At 36.2% G+C, this 13,900-nt stretch overlaps 1 protein-coding gene across 1 annotated transcript; it reads right to left on the reverse strand.

The window, feature by feature from the left end:
- Positions 1-3,168: 3,168 nt before the first annotated feature.
- Positions 3,169-10,772, reverse strand: sstr5 (somatostatin receptor 5). Its single transcript, XM_084110757.1, has 3 exons — positions 10,388-10,772; positions 5,965-7,092; positions 3,169-4,187 (listed from the first exon to the last, which is right to left on the reverse strand). The coding sequence occupies exons 2-3, from the start codon at positions 7,045-7,047 to the stop codon at positions 4,107-4,109; spliced, it is 1,164 nt and encodes a 387-aa protein (XP_083966883.1). The 5' UTR covers positions 7,048-7,092; positions 10,388-10,772; the 3' UTR covers positions 3,169-4,106.
- Positions 10,773-13,900: the final 3,128 nt, after the last annotated feature.

Here is a 13,900-nt window from a genome sequence, read left to right on the forward strand (position 1 = left end):
TGGCAGTTAATGGGAAGAATGTATGCTGAATATAAATTCAACATTGAATTTAAGTGTTATTTTTTGTGTTTTAGAGAAAGGGGAGACATGAACAGTGTGACATTTTCTGACTCAAATTGTTGAGAAATTATTATTTAGCATGCTGCTGTGTGTTATTAGTTAGCTGGCTTCCTTTTCCCTCATCATGTGGTGTGCCCCAGGGATCCATTTTGGGACCTTTATTGCTTTCCCTTTATATGCTTCCCTTGGCCCATATTTTTTAGAAATACATTTCATTTCACTGTTATGTGGACGATTCTCCGTTTTACCTTGAAGTAAGGCTTGACACCACGGTTTCATTCAATGTGCTATTGAAACGTGTAAATGATATCAAGAGGTGGATGACAATAATTAAAACAGATAAAACAGAGGTTTTAATTCTAGGTTGTCCTACAATTACATTCCTCCCCTGCTCTGGAAACCCAGTTAGGTCCTCTCTCAACAAGTGTACACAAACTAATCAAAAACCGTGGCATAATCTTTGACTTAAGTGCTATAGAGGAAGCTTTTTCGGTTGCACTTTATTTTAATGTATCCCTGTTACAGTGTAAATCTACATAAATTAGTAATAGTAATTAATTACAAGTACTTACTATAGGGTTAGGGTAGGATTAGGGTTTGGTTTATGGTTAGTTGCATGTAATTATACCTAATTTATAGTAAATACATGTAACATGTAATGTGTAACAAGGGCACATTAAAATGAAGTTATTGAATTGTAAAGTGAATTGAAGATTGAAGTGAATTGTGATACATGCACTTTTAATTTCATGATTAGATTACTGTAACTCTCTTTATTCTGGTCTCATGGTTTCATTGTCACGATTGCAAGTTGTTCAAAATGTGGCTGCAAGACTTTTGTCTGGATCTAAAAAAAGGGACCATGTTTTTTTAGCATTCCTTCACTGGCTTTCCATTAAATTCAGAGATATAATATTATCCTTATGTTTGTATATGGCATAGTCTGGCTGTGCACCAAGGTATATGTGTCATCATCTTGTGCCATACTGTCCTGCTTGGGCACTTAGATCTTTTAATGACTTGCTCTAATCCGTGCTACTGTGTTTCTACAAATCAAAGGGTGATCGGGCCTTTTCTGGTGTTAAGTCGCAATTGCATGTTATAAAGTCAGAATTCTGATATAAACTCGCAATTCTGAGATATAAACTCACAGTTGCGAGAAATAAACTCACAATTCTGACATCTTTTCTAAAAATTGTGATTTTGTGAAATTGCAATTCTCAATTGCGAAAAAAAAAAAATACTCAGAATTGTGAGTAATAACAATATAAATTGATACAAAGTGCTAAAAATGAAGATTTTGTATGAAAGCTTGTTACCGCCACAGAATAAAAAATGAAAAAGGTAATTGCGACTTTTTATCTCACAATTCTGACTTTTTTTCTCACAACTGCACGATATAAAGTCGCAATTGCATGTTATAAAGTCAGAATTGTGAGAGATAAACTTGCAAATGAAAGAAATAAACTTTTTTACTCAGAATTGCATGTATATCTCACAATTCTGACTTTATAACATGCAATTGCGAATATCATGCAATTCTGACTTTATATCTCCCAATTGCGTGTTATAAAGTCAGAATTGTGAGATATACATGCAATTCTGAGTAAAAAAGTTTATTTCTTTCATTTGCAAGTTTATCTCTCACAATTCTGACTTTATAACATGCAATTGCGACTTTATATCGTGCAGTTGTGAGAAAAAAAGTCAGAATTGTGAGATAAAAAGTCGCAATTACCTTTTTCATTTTTTATTCTGTGGCGGTAACAAGCTTTCATACAAAATCTTCATTTTTAGCACTTTGTATCAATTTATATTGTTTAAATGTGCTGTATAAATAAATGTTGTTGTTGTTTTTGGAAGCTATACAGAAATTATGTAAAAATTACGATATGAATCATGTGCATGCATGCACTAAAAAATAATTGTTGATATAACTTAAAGTTACCTGGTTGCCTTAAAATTGAGTTCATTGAAATAAAAAATTTGAGTTAATATATAGGAGATTGATACAATTTAACACAAACTCTTAATATTATGTTATCGGAACCACGTGTTCAGTGCATGGGTACTGTCCTTTGCTTTGACATTGAGAGTTTGTATACAGCAGGTTTGGACAGAAAAAGTCCAAGTGACACTAGAAAACTCCTGTACCCTGAGCGAGGGATTGTCAGTAAACAACATGATGATAGAGGTAGAGACAAAATTGAGAGAAAAAAGGGGCATGTTGACAAAGAGATGGAGAGTGGAATTACAGTGTTGAAACTTTCAAACCGGTTTGTCAAGGCTGAGGTTGGTAAACGGGTCTTTCACATTAACAAGTCCACTAAAGCTAGTAGCTCCTGCAAATGAGTGACTCAAAACAAACACTAGAATGCATGACCAGAAACACTAACGGTCAGAGTCTGTTGATGATATGTCAACAATAAACAGTAACTTTGAGCGTAATGAAACATTTTAAGAGAAGTAAAAAAAATGTTAAAGAGTATGCACTTGTAAAGACGGTACCATCTGTAGATTTGCAGGAATTCTACTGCGTGCCAGAAAGGGCAGAGCATCGCATGCCTTCGGTAGTCTTATAGAGTCCAAAGTGCAACAGTGACCATTTAATAGACATGTCTTGAACCCTCTTACAGGTTGTTTTTTATTATTATGAACCACTTGAGCATAGTATTTCAGAAAAGCAGTGAAAGGAATCTGGTCTGTGTGCATTTTAGTGACGCACAATGAATATTTCTGCTTACTGGATAGGGATGTAATGTACAACCAGATCTAATCTTGCAACAGTTTCTTTAGTTGAAGAAAGTATCCGAGTTATGCATAACCATGTTTAAGGGTCAGTTCAAGCTAAAATGAAAATTCTAACCTCTGCGTGTCTGTTTTTTCTCCTTGTACTAGCCCAGGGGATATAGTTGAAAATTGTCTAAACTGACCATTTACAGAAGTGTCTATTAATGTGTATGGTCTCTGTAAATCTAAAGCCAATAAAGTACGGAAAAGTCAGCTGACATTTTGGCTCTGGAAACAAAAATGGAATCAGATGATATTGAGGTGAGTCAGAAATAAAATAAATTAAAACCTGTCTGCATTTTTTTTTTTTTTTTTTTTAATCCTTCTTATTTTTGAAGGTAAGCAACTGTTTATGTACCCGTATGCATTGTGATTGACAGGATCATACAAATAAGCCACTCCTACCGTTTTGCCATATTGTTTACAATATACAGCACATAATAATCAAATAATACCCGTGCCTTTTACAAGAATTACACAAGTTATGAGATAATATTATAAGATGCCCATGTTTGCATTTGAAACGGATTGTAATTCTGTAGCTCAGGTTTATTAACAATGAGACAAACAAAGTCAACACTAAGGTAACATAAAACAGGTATACTTTTTTCACCCAGCTTAAAGAAAAACATTTCAATTTCTATATGTGCAGCTTCCTACTGCTCTGGGGACATTTGGGGCATTTCTTCTCCAACTAGTGAACTTCTACATCCATCATAAATAGGTTTGTGTAAAGACTGGAATAAATAAGCTATGGCATTTCCACCAAATTCATATGAAATGTAAGTCTGGGCTGTGTATCACTCTACTTTAAGGGGAAAATCCACCAAGATAACTTTTTTGAGGGTGAATGTTTTCAGAACCGCCACCAAATTATCAATGATCCATCAAAATGTAACAGCAAAAGGCACTTCCTCTCTTAAACGTCCAAATTGGTCCAAAGGTCGTGGATGAACAGTTTCCCAGTTTCATTCAGTCATGCTGAACAAAATGATGAGCCATTTGCCATTATAATACATATTTACAGTCACATATAACATCACTGATTTCTTCTCACAGAAGAATTATATTTATATGGAAATGCATTGTCTTTGTGCACCCGAGAGTGTTTGATCTAGGCATAGACAACAACTTTATAAACAGCCATATGCTGTATTGTTTGTATGCAGGAATGACTTCACTTAGATGACATACTTGAACAGAACAAAAAGCATTTATGTGTGTAAAATTCATCCAACTTTCCTGGCACAGAGCTTTTATATGGACTGGCTGATCACTTGTGGTCCAGGTTGCTGGATTTCTGTTTTGGCACAGGGGTCGGCCTCCAAACCAATGGACTGAAAAGGAAAAGGTAGGTGTTTAATTTCAGAAAGCAAGAACAATGGAAAGAATAAAACGTTTTGCTTCGAAGCAGCTATTCTAAGAATTGTATTCTTCAAGAGCAGTTCAGATGTAATCTGAGAATTTGTTTTCCTTAAGATCTACTTTTAAGGGGGATTTACTTACAGAACAACCAGGTTGTAGGGTCCAAAGTGCAATAGTGACCATTTAACAGGTTTATTGTTTATTAAGGTCCCAACAAACACCAACATACAAAGGTTCAAGCTTCCACGTTTCACAAAATTCGAAACGGATTCTAATTAGAATGTTTGGAATGTTGGTGCTGCATGAGAAAAACATGTACCTGGTTGTTTTGTGTTTATGGTTCTGAATCACTTCTTTGGGGATATTGTTTCATATTCTGATGACTGAAGGTGTGATGGTTCAGACCTGTGTGATTCGAGAAGATTTAATGATGTTCTACTTGTGATGTTCTCTGCTGTTTGCTCTGATAAGCCTGACGTTTATGACCGTAATCAATGAGCATCCTTCCCTCTTTACTCACAGTGCTGTCACTTCTGAGCGATAAAATGAAGGCCTTAGAGAAACTGAATAATTGCAATGATTGCGTAGCAAGCAGTGAAAGGCCGAGAGCCATGGGAATGAAGTGAGAGGCTGCCGCTTTTCTTTATTTTTATTGTTTGTCAATTGAACGTTTGCCGGTTCCCGCCTCCTCCTTCCCTTAATAACGAACTTCGTTACAGATTGTATGCTGTTTTTTCAGAAAACATTACAAAATCACTCCAAACAAAAATGGAAATCTGCATCAAATTCTTAAATGACGATATAATCCACAATATCTGAATAAATATATGAAACATTTATATGTTAGATTATACTTTTCTCTACTATCTACTGTCAGATGTAATCAATTTGATGTTGCTGAAAGTGTTTCCAGACTTTATAGCTTTATTTCAATTAACAAAAATGATTTTTACTAGTTTTAGTTCACAATAACAACATTGACCTTGGTCTTCATAATACATGAACGTCTATGCATTGTTTTAAACAATGTTATGTGCGCTAGGAAGGTGTTTCTATGGTATTAAGAAGCGTTTTCATCGATCGGATAAATAAAGGTTTAAACGGGGTCTAAAACTTTTGAGCTTGTCCACTTTCGAGCACTTACAGAGGTTGTTTCTAAACGCATTTGACTGGATTGATTTCGTAGTGTAAACGCTCATGTGGTCAAATGTGTTTGAACAGCCACAAAAGATGGCCTACTCTCTGCCTACTGACTTAACACGTGGACATTACGGGAAGTGCGCTAGACAGCTGGGATTTAAACTTTATCGGCTGAAGATCCAAGTTTGGTTTGAAGACGAAAAACGTACTAATCACAATGTTCTCTCACCATTCCTGATTTCTAACACACACTCAGTGCATTCATCTGGTCTTATGGCTTTCAGAGCAGAAACAAAAGCTGCTGTTCTCTGCGTGTTTTTACATCGTTCATATGTAAATTGCGTGAGCTTATTTCGTCCATTAGATCGAAAGATCTGAAAATGCCCATAAATGTACCTTCTCATAAACCCTACTGTCAAAGAAATCAGGACAAAAGTGGTTGAAAGTGGACAAAAGAGACAGATTAAAACACCAGGTGTAAACGGGAATGTGTCTCCCTCGTCTACTTGTGATCCGATCAACCAAAACGCATCTTAATACCAGGTGTAAACAGGGCTTGGGTGTTTTGGAAACACAATAATGATAATATACTGAATGAAAAGAGCTTACTTGATAGCTCTGGACATGTTCAAAGCTCCTTGGAGGGATGAAGGGCTCATTATGAAGGTTCCTGCTGAGGCGAGCGCGACTAGGGAGTCCGTCGCTGACCCCGTTGACCCTGTGGATGCACAGCACTTTCTGGAAGCTCCTCTTGAAGTTGTCCGACAGAAACCCGTAAAGCAGTGGATTGGCGCAGCTGTTGACGTAGGTCAGGATGACGGTGAGAAAGTACACGCCGGTGACGACGCCGCTCTCCTGGAGTGTGCTGATCAAGTTGATGATGTTGAGCATGAAAAACGGCAGCCAGCAGAGTACGAACACCACCACGATGATCACCACCATTCTCGTCACTTTCTTCTCAGACCTGCGGCGTTTGGAGAGTCCGGCCCGCGCCCCGGCCGACTTCACCTTGATCACGATGAGCAGGTAACACAGGCAGATGACCATCAGCGGACAGAAGAAACCTAATATGGCGGTGTAGAGGATGAAGGCAGTCGACCACACATCATGTGGTTCAGGCCAGCTCAGGTTGCAGGTGTTGCGCTCCGGCTGAACGTCACAATAAATGATGACTGGCAGTGTCAGCAGACAGGACAGTGCCCATACCATGCTATTTATCACCTTGGCAACACTGGGTCGCCTCCACCTTGCGCTGCGGATAGGATGTACCACAGCCATATAGCGATCAATGCTCATTACTGTCAGACAGAATGTGCTAGTGAATTGACTGATGGAGTCCGCCCACATCAGAATACGACAGAGGAAGTTTCCAAATGGCCAGTAGTTGAGCACGTTGTGGGTGGTGAGAAATGGTAGTCCCAAAATGTACAGCTCGTCGGCCACTGCCAGGTTTAAGATGTACATATTAGTGACCGTCTTCATTTTGGTGTAGCGCAGGACCACGAAAATGGCCAGAGAGTTTCCTGTCAAACCCACGACAAACACAACGAGGTATATTACGGCCAGGACCTTCGTGCTGTCTTCATCGGCCAGCAAGCTTTCATTGAAGTGATGGGAAATATTGGTTATTTCATTGGACTGGTTTGCGTCGTTCAAGATTGACGTGTTGCACATGGGCCCCAGGGTTGCCATATTTAGATTTGGCAAGGAACGTCTGATTCCTGAGTCACTGAAGGGCTAAAAACAAGAAAATAGTGAGTTATTATTTCAAATGCACAACATTAAAAATGTGAAATTGAACTCGTATCCTTGACTGTAATGCACATACTAAGGATGTAGTCTCACAAGCTCTTTCACTCTTAAAAGGTTCCTCAATGTGTTTTTTTTTTTTTTTTTTTTAAATTAAGTTTATTGATATAGGTTCTTAAGATCAGCATATGATTGAGTGCATCAATGGTTTTTGAAAGCTCTAGAGAATAAACAGATCTTTGTGGATTTTAAAGGTTCTTCTATTTGGATCTAATTGGAACCTTTATTTTTAAACGTGAAATTTTTAAATGCCTTATTAGAAAATAAATGCTGAAAGCCTTTGTTCCCCATACAAAACCACACACACAGGCTTACAGCATGTAGTTGATGTTGTAAGGACTTTGGACAAGAACGTTCTATTCCCATTATTAAAAAAATTGGCAAAGGCTCGTTTTGCCTTATTTCTCCCTGTTTTTATTTTTTATTTTTTTATTAATTTGTATCGTATTGTTAAAGAAGCATGCATATTCATACTGCATTGCCATGTAACTATTGTTTAAACGGTCAAGCAAAACTCTGATGGGCAGTTTCCCAGACAGGATTTAAATTGAGACAGACCTACGTCTTAATCTAGAATAGTTCATGATGTTTTAGGGGCCGTTTATGCAGCACCGTTTTAACTAAAAACTGAAAACTTTTTACACGTTTTGGCCATTCATTTGCATGAAAATGGTGTTTGGGGCCTTAAAACGCAAAGTTTTGAAAACAGGTTACAAAGGGCAAGTTTTTGAAAACAATACTGTCATCGTCTCCATGTAAACTATAAAAATGTAAATTTGTGAAAACAGTTAAGTCATTTGTTCAGTATATAGGCATGTAGTGTTTCTTAACAAAGTGACATCGCCAACTACTGGCCTGGCAGCAGAATACAGCGCTTTTAGTCGTTCTTGCGGATCCATGTTAACGGGACTGTTTTTACAATGTTGTTGTCTTTAAGCGAAAAACGCAAAGGAAAACCCTTTACGTTTTTAATACATAATTCTCTTGTAAATGTACCCTCAAAAAATGGCTTTCTGAAACACAGATGGTGTACAGATTACTTGCACTTGCACTATAGAGTCCTGAACTAAAATAAACAAGATTAATTTAAAACCAACTGTGCTAATCTGAATTAGCATGACTGAGGTTGCCTATGAAACATGGAATGAACCAAGAAACGCTTAGAATTGTAAAGTGCGTGTGTGTGTGGCCTTGTAAATCATACATAATGGGGAAAAAATGTTCCCACAAAGATGGTAATATCTGAAATCCTTGTGGGAAAGATTTTTTGGTCCCCATGAGGAAACCCGCTTATAAATCAGACTAAATGATGATTTATGAAACACTAAAAATGCCGAAAGTTTTCTGTGATGATGGGTAGATGGGTAGTGATGGAAAGTCCTGTAACACATGAAAACACAACGTGTGTGTGTGTGTCTGTGTATATATATTGATCTTCACTCACATCATCCATGTAATCCACTTTTCTTCATTAATCAGAACATTAAACTGATTTTAAACCTGCCTCGTGTTTATTTTAAGCCTCAATTTAGTTCTGGAGTAGCTCTAGTCTTCCTCCAGGAAATCAGCTTATTAAACTCTAGACTAAGTCTAGGACTATTTCTAGTACTAAGTCTAGGACTATTTAAAGTCTAGGACTTTAAAACCATGACAGAGAAAGTATATTTTTGTTAATCTGGCCATTTAAGTCTAAAAATAGGCTTAATCTCTGTCCGGGAAACTGTCCCGAGTGTACTGCATGACCTTGACTTTAAGTGGCACTCGCGCTGGATATGAGGCGTGCAAAGTGAGCAGCGACACATTGTGTTGCACAAATAAAGCACTGCCTCAGAAATGCACTGAACCATAAATCGAAACAAAGGGTAACGATGTCACTGTTATGAGTACAAACAGTCCAGCGGAGACTATTCATATGAACTGTCTGCCTTTCCACCGCTCCGGTGAATATTTAACTGGCCTTCTATGCCACACGCTCTCATTATAAGCAAGTGACAAAAGGCCATGTTGATGTGCAGACGCATCTACTTATTTTCCATCTTCTATCTCCATTCCTTAAATGACAGCCGTAATATAGGGGAGAGTGGGAACATGTTGCAACATGTCTTATTTCTCCAATCAGGAAAGAACTAGAGAGATGATACTCATATTACATTTTGCTCAGTTAGCCCCTCTTTCTGGAAGAAAGTATTTTTTTTTATGATCACATTTTGTGTCATACTGTCTAAACTGTTTGTCTTGTCTGTTTGTAAAGTCATGTCATTTTGATCAGTGTTTTCTTAGATGTTAAGGAATGACTTTATTCAATTTTTATGAATGTTGCAACTGCCCCTGTGGACTGTTGCAAATGTTCCCTGTTATTGGGTCAATGGCAACATTTGACTTTGTCTATTCAAGAATAAATTGCACATGTATTATCATATCTGAACACGTTGCATGGCTGGGTATGACAGATGTGGGTATCTTGTATTAAAATTTTGGCTTTCCAATACAGTTTCTGAGAAAATCAAGGACAGACTGTTTATTTGATCACAAGCCCTTGTTCTCTTTTGCTCAGAATATGAATTGCATCAGTGAGCAGAATCGATTTGGTGGTGGTCTGAATTTCGCATTGTTAAAAGGTCAAATTATTTTATACGCTTTCAAACGTTTTGTTAACTACAAAAGTTACCTGGTGCAGATTTTAATTTGGCAGTGAATCGCGTGCCCTGATGGAGTAACCATAGCAACAGTGCGCCGCTCGAGAGCGTTTGGAATCGTATTCACGGTACGTCGACAAAAAACGGATCGAGTAATGTCGAGTATCGTCATTTTATTATAGTTTTACATAATCTAAATACATTTTTTTATCAGATAGTATATGTTTTAAAATTCTATAGTAACTGGCTTTTTACCAAATAATAACTCCGTTGCGTTACGTACAGAAACTCCGTAAGGAATTATAAATATAAGTCTAATACAATAGCTAATTATAAAATAATATATTTATATATGGAAATCCAAGGAAACTCACTGTACAAATGACAGTCTTCGTGGGTCTTCGACAGTCTTCATTAACAAAATGCAGATTTAACTGCCAGTTCTTTGCAATATAATGTTCATAGGCTAATAAAAACCGCTTACATGTTTCTGTTGCAAAAGTTCCCCAGGTTTTTTGTTGGAAATAGTCTTGTTAAATAGTAATCAGCAACAGGTAAAATATTTTCAAGTGTGTGTACAATCTTACCTCAAACGCAACGCATCGTCCTCTGGGTTTCAGGCTCGCTTCCACTATTTGACTCTTCCCAGTTTCAGTGATCAATAAAGATTTGATGACTGAATGTCTCTTCGTGTAAGATCCAACATCAAGAGCCAGCACATCACCTTCATCCCCGATTTCAGTTTAAACGAGCGCACTATAAGGCGAGCGCACACATAATCCGCATTGTTTTTCAGGAGAAAAATATGGCTAAAACACTGACATACGGCAAACTATTTAAGCAGCTATCGGTTCCCAAGTACCTAATAAATGTAAAACTATGCGTGTCGTGTTTTCCTCCGTGAGAAGGTTGAGTTGTCCAGCTAGGTTCAGGTGGAGAGGTGCTGCTCTCTCCATGCGCGCGCGCTGTAATGGGTTTGGCTTGTCACCCGCGCGCAACAGGACCCGAGCAAAGGACTTCACACGTCACGGGCACATGCTTTCTGTTTTTTTGACCTACACTAGGCTATATCCTTCAGTCATGTATGTATCTGCCCGCTATACGAGTTCCTAATGCTGGATTTATTGATTCGATTGGAGTATATTAACGCGTCAGGATCACTCACAGCTGTGGCCGCTCATAAAACTGTCTTGCACGAAAACGTAGCAGTGTAAAGCTTTATTGTCTGTTTATGATCCCTACGCCTCTGAAAACACACTACTATGCACACTATATCCGTGTCATGTGCATAAATAATGCATTAGGCTACACCAGAAATGTGTTATTCTGGATAATGTGCACTAAGAATGATAGCTAGAACCTTCTTTTTTCTTTTCTTTCTTTTGGCCCTAAAATATTGAATTGTGCACTATAAAGTGACTTTAATATTTATTTATGAAGTTCCTCAGAGTTATTATACTTATGGCATTATGATGGAGTCTTTAGAGTTCTTGCAGGGTTCTGTTTTATGTTCTTCAGTGATTTGTCGTTTTTGAACGGGTGAATGCCTCAGTAAATCTTTACTGCCAGGGTGAACGCCCCGGTGTGCAAAACCAGAGAAAAACTCCATTGTCTGAGAACTTTAAGGGCATATTTTACTGGTGTAATTAAATGACAAGGGTGTGTATGTCTGCATTCCAGTTTCACATAGCAAATATGAAGTTTACTATACAGTAAAAGAGAAATGCTTTGTTTTTTGTTAGTTTACAAAGCTCTGATGTCAGTTAAGATCATAAATGGGGCAATTGCATTCATTTCAGTTGCATAAGGAATGTAATTTTCAGTTATTCGAATGGTTTTCAGTACCATGACTGGCAGGCTTTAAGAGCATGTTCCTCACAACTTGAACCCCATGATGTCTTTGCATCTTTGGATGTGAGACTCTGAAAGCACAGTTACATCAGTGGTCCATTCAAACTCTTATCAAAGTGACTTGCGTCATAGTGCACAAATTACATCTAAGTGGTAACTACAATAGTAATACAAATCACACGCTGAGCTTAAATCAGAAGGCAAGACACATCTGAGGCAGAGAACATTTTACAGCACAGTGGTGATAGGTTATTAATCAGAGGTGCTTTTTCAGGAAACTGGACATGCTTATGCTGGATATATATTAGGCATTAAGCAAATATCCATGTGCTGATTTCTCTATGAATCACTTGCACTGCCTTCCTTTTTTATTTTTATTTATATAAGTTACATGGAGAAATATGGAAACCCATTTCTCCCACATAAGAAACATAATGCTTTGATAAATCATAAATGGCTATGCTATTAAAAACTCATAATTTTAAGATTAAAAAGGCAAAATAATAAGAAAAAAGTTTAAATTACGTCAATCATTGGGAAAAGTCATAATACTAATACATAATAATTCATAATTTTTTAACATTTTCATTTAATATGACTTATTATGACATACTAAGTTAAACTTATGAGATAGTCATGACATAAGAAATTGATATAAAATCATAATTATGACAGAATTTTGTTAAAAAATGTAGTGTCATAATAGTATGTCATTTTCTTTTTATCTCAATTTATTTATGTTTTATCTCATTATTATGATTTATTGTTTTGGTCATAACTATGAATTTCACAAAGCATGCTTTTTATCTTATAAAAAGTTTAAATTGTGAGGGAATAAAGTCTAAATTATGAAATAAAATGTAACAATTATAAGATACAAAATGGAAATTATGACATAGTAAGTCATAAAATAGTCAAAATTGTGACAATTATTTTTTTTCATAATTGATTTTTTTTATCATGAGGAATTGGAAAAAGTCAAAAGTCATAATTTACTTTTTTTCCACATAACTGACTTTTATCTCACAATTTTGACATAGGTCATAATTATGAGATTTAAAAAAAAGTTAAAATTACACAAAGTAAAAATAATAATAATAATAATAATAATTTCTGTCAACCTTCATCTCATAATTACACTAAAAAAGTTGCTGCCTTTAAATCAACTTGGATGTTTAAGTCATTTCAACTTAAATTACATTAAACTGACTTGTTTGAATAACTTGCTTAACTTATTTTGATGAATTAAAGCAAAGTAAAAACATATGTTGTCATAACTCATTGATCATATTTTTTTACTATGTCATAAGTTTTTATGTAATAATTTTTTTTAAGTCATAATTATGAATTACCAATTTCTTATGTGGCATAAATGTGTTTCCATAGGGGCAATGGTAGTTGAGTCTAAACTAAAAGCAGAAAGTTGGAGAGAATGACAGACAGTTAAGGAGGAAAAGGAAGTTTCATATCATCCATATTTCGGTATTACTGTGGTTTCTAATCAGTCTGCACTTGACTTGGAAGTCTTAAAGGGATAGTTCACCCACAAAAAATGAACATTTTCTCATATTTGACTTTATTTTAAAAAAGGAAGTAATATGTGAAAAGACATGATGAGGGTAGTTCATTTTTGGGTGAACTGTCTCTTTAATCAGAGCTGCATTATCAAAGTAACATGTTCCTTTTATTATGTTCTCTGGTACGCGGTCTATAAATGTTCATAGATCCGTAAAGTTTGTTTTGTTTAATATAAAACAGAAAGACAGACGTATTTGTGGAGATTCCACAGATCAATAGAGAAATGGATCATAAAGATGGTAAAATAAAATGCAGGATGACCAAAAGAAGGATAATGAACAGGAAGAGGAGGAGCAGACTTACACACAAACACACAAAGGTCAAACACACCTAAATCATCCTGCATCTGCATGTATGATCACAACACGACCTCATAGTCAAGTCAAATGTATTTGTATAGTGTGTTTTTTTCACAATACACATTGTTTTAATGCAGCTTTACAGAAAATCATGATGTCAATGTTTATAATATCTTAATATGCAAAAATGAAAGGATCTTTATTGGTATGTATGGTTTCATAAACATCCTTTGACCTTTTTTTTTTTTTTTTTTTGAAAGAATATGCTTTTTTTCTTCAGATTAAGACCAAATCATTGCAATAGTCCAAACAGCATTATCCTTCTTCCAGAAGTAGGTCCAGCGCACTTATAGCAAGGTCAAGGTTTTTTAA

Source organism: Abramis brama (assembly GCF_963993115.1).
Source record: "Abramis brama genome assembly, chromosome: 1".
Taxonomy (NCBI): Eukaryota; Metazoa; Chordata; class Actinopteri; order Cypriniformes; family Leuciscidae; genus Abramis; species Abramis brama.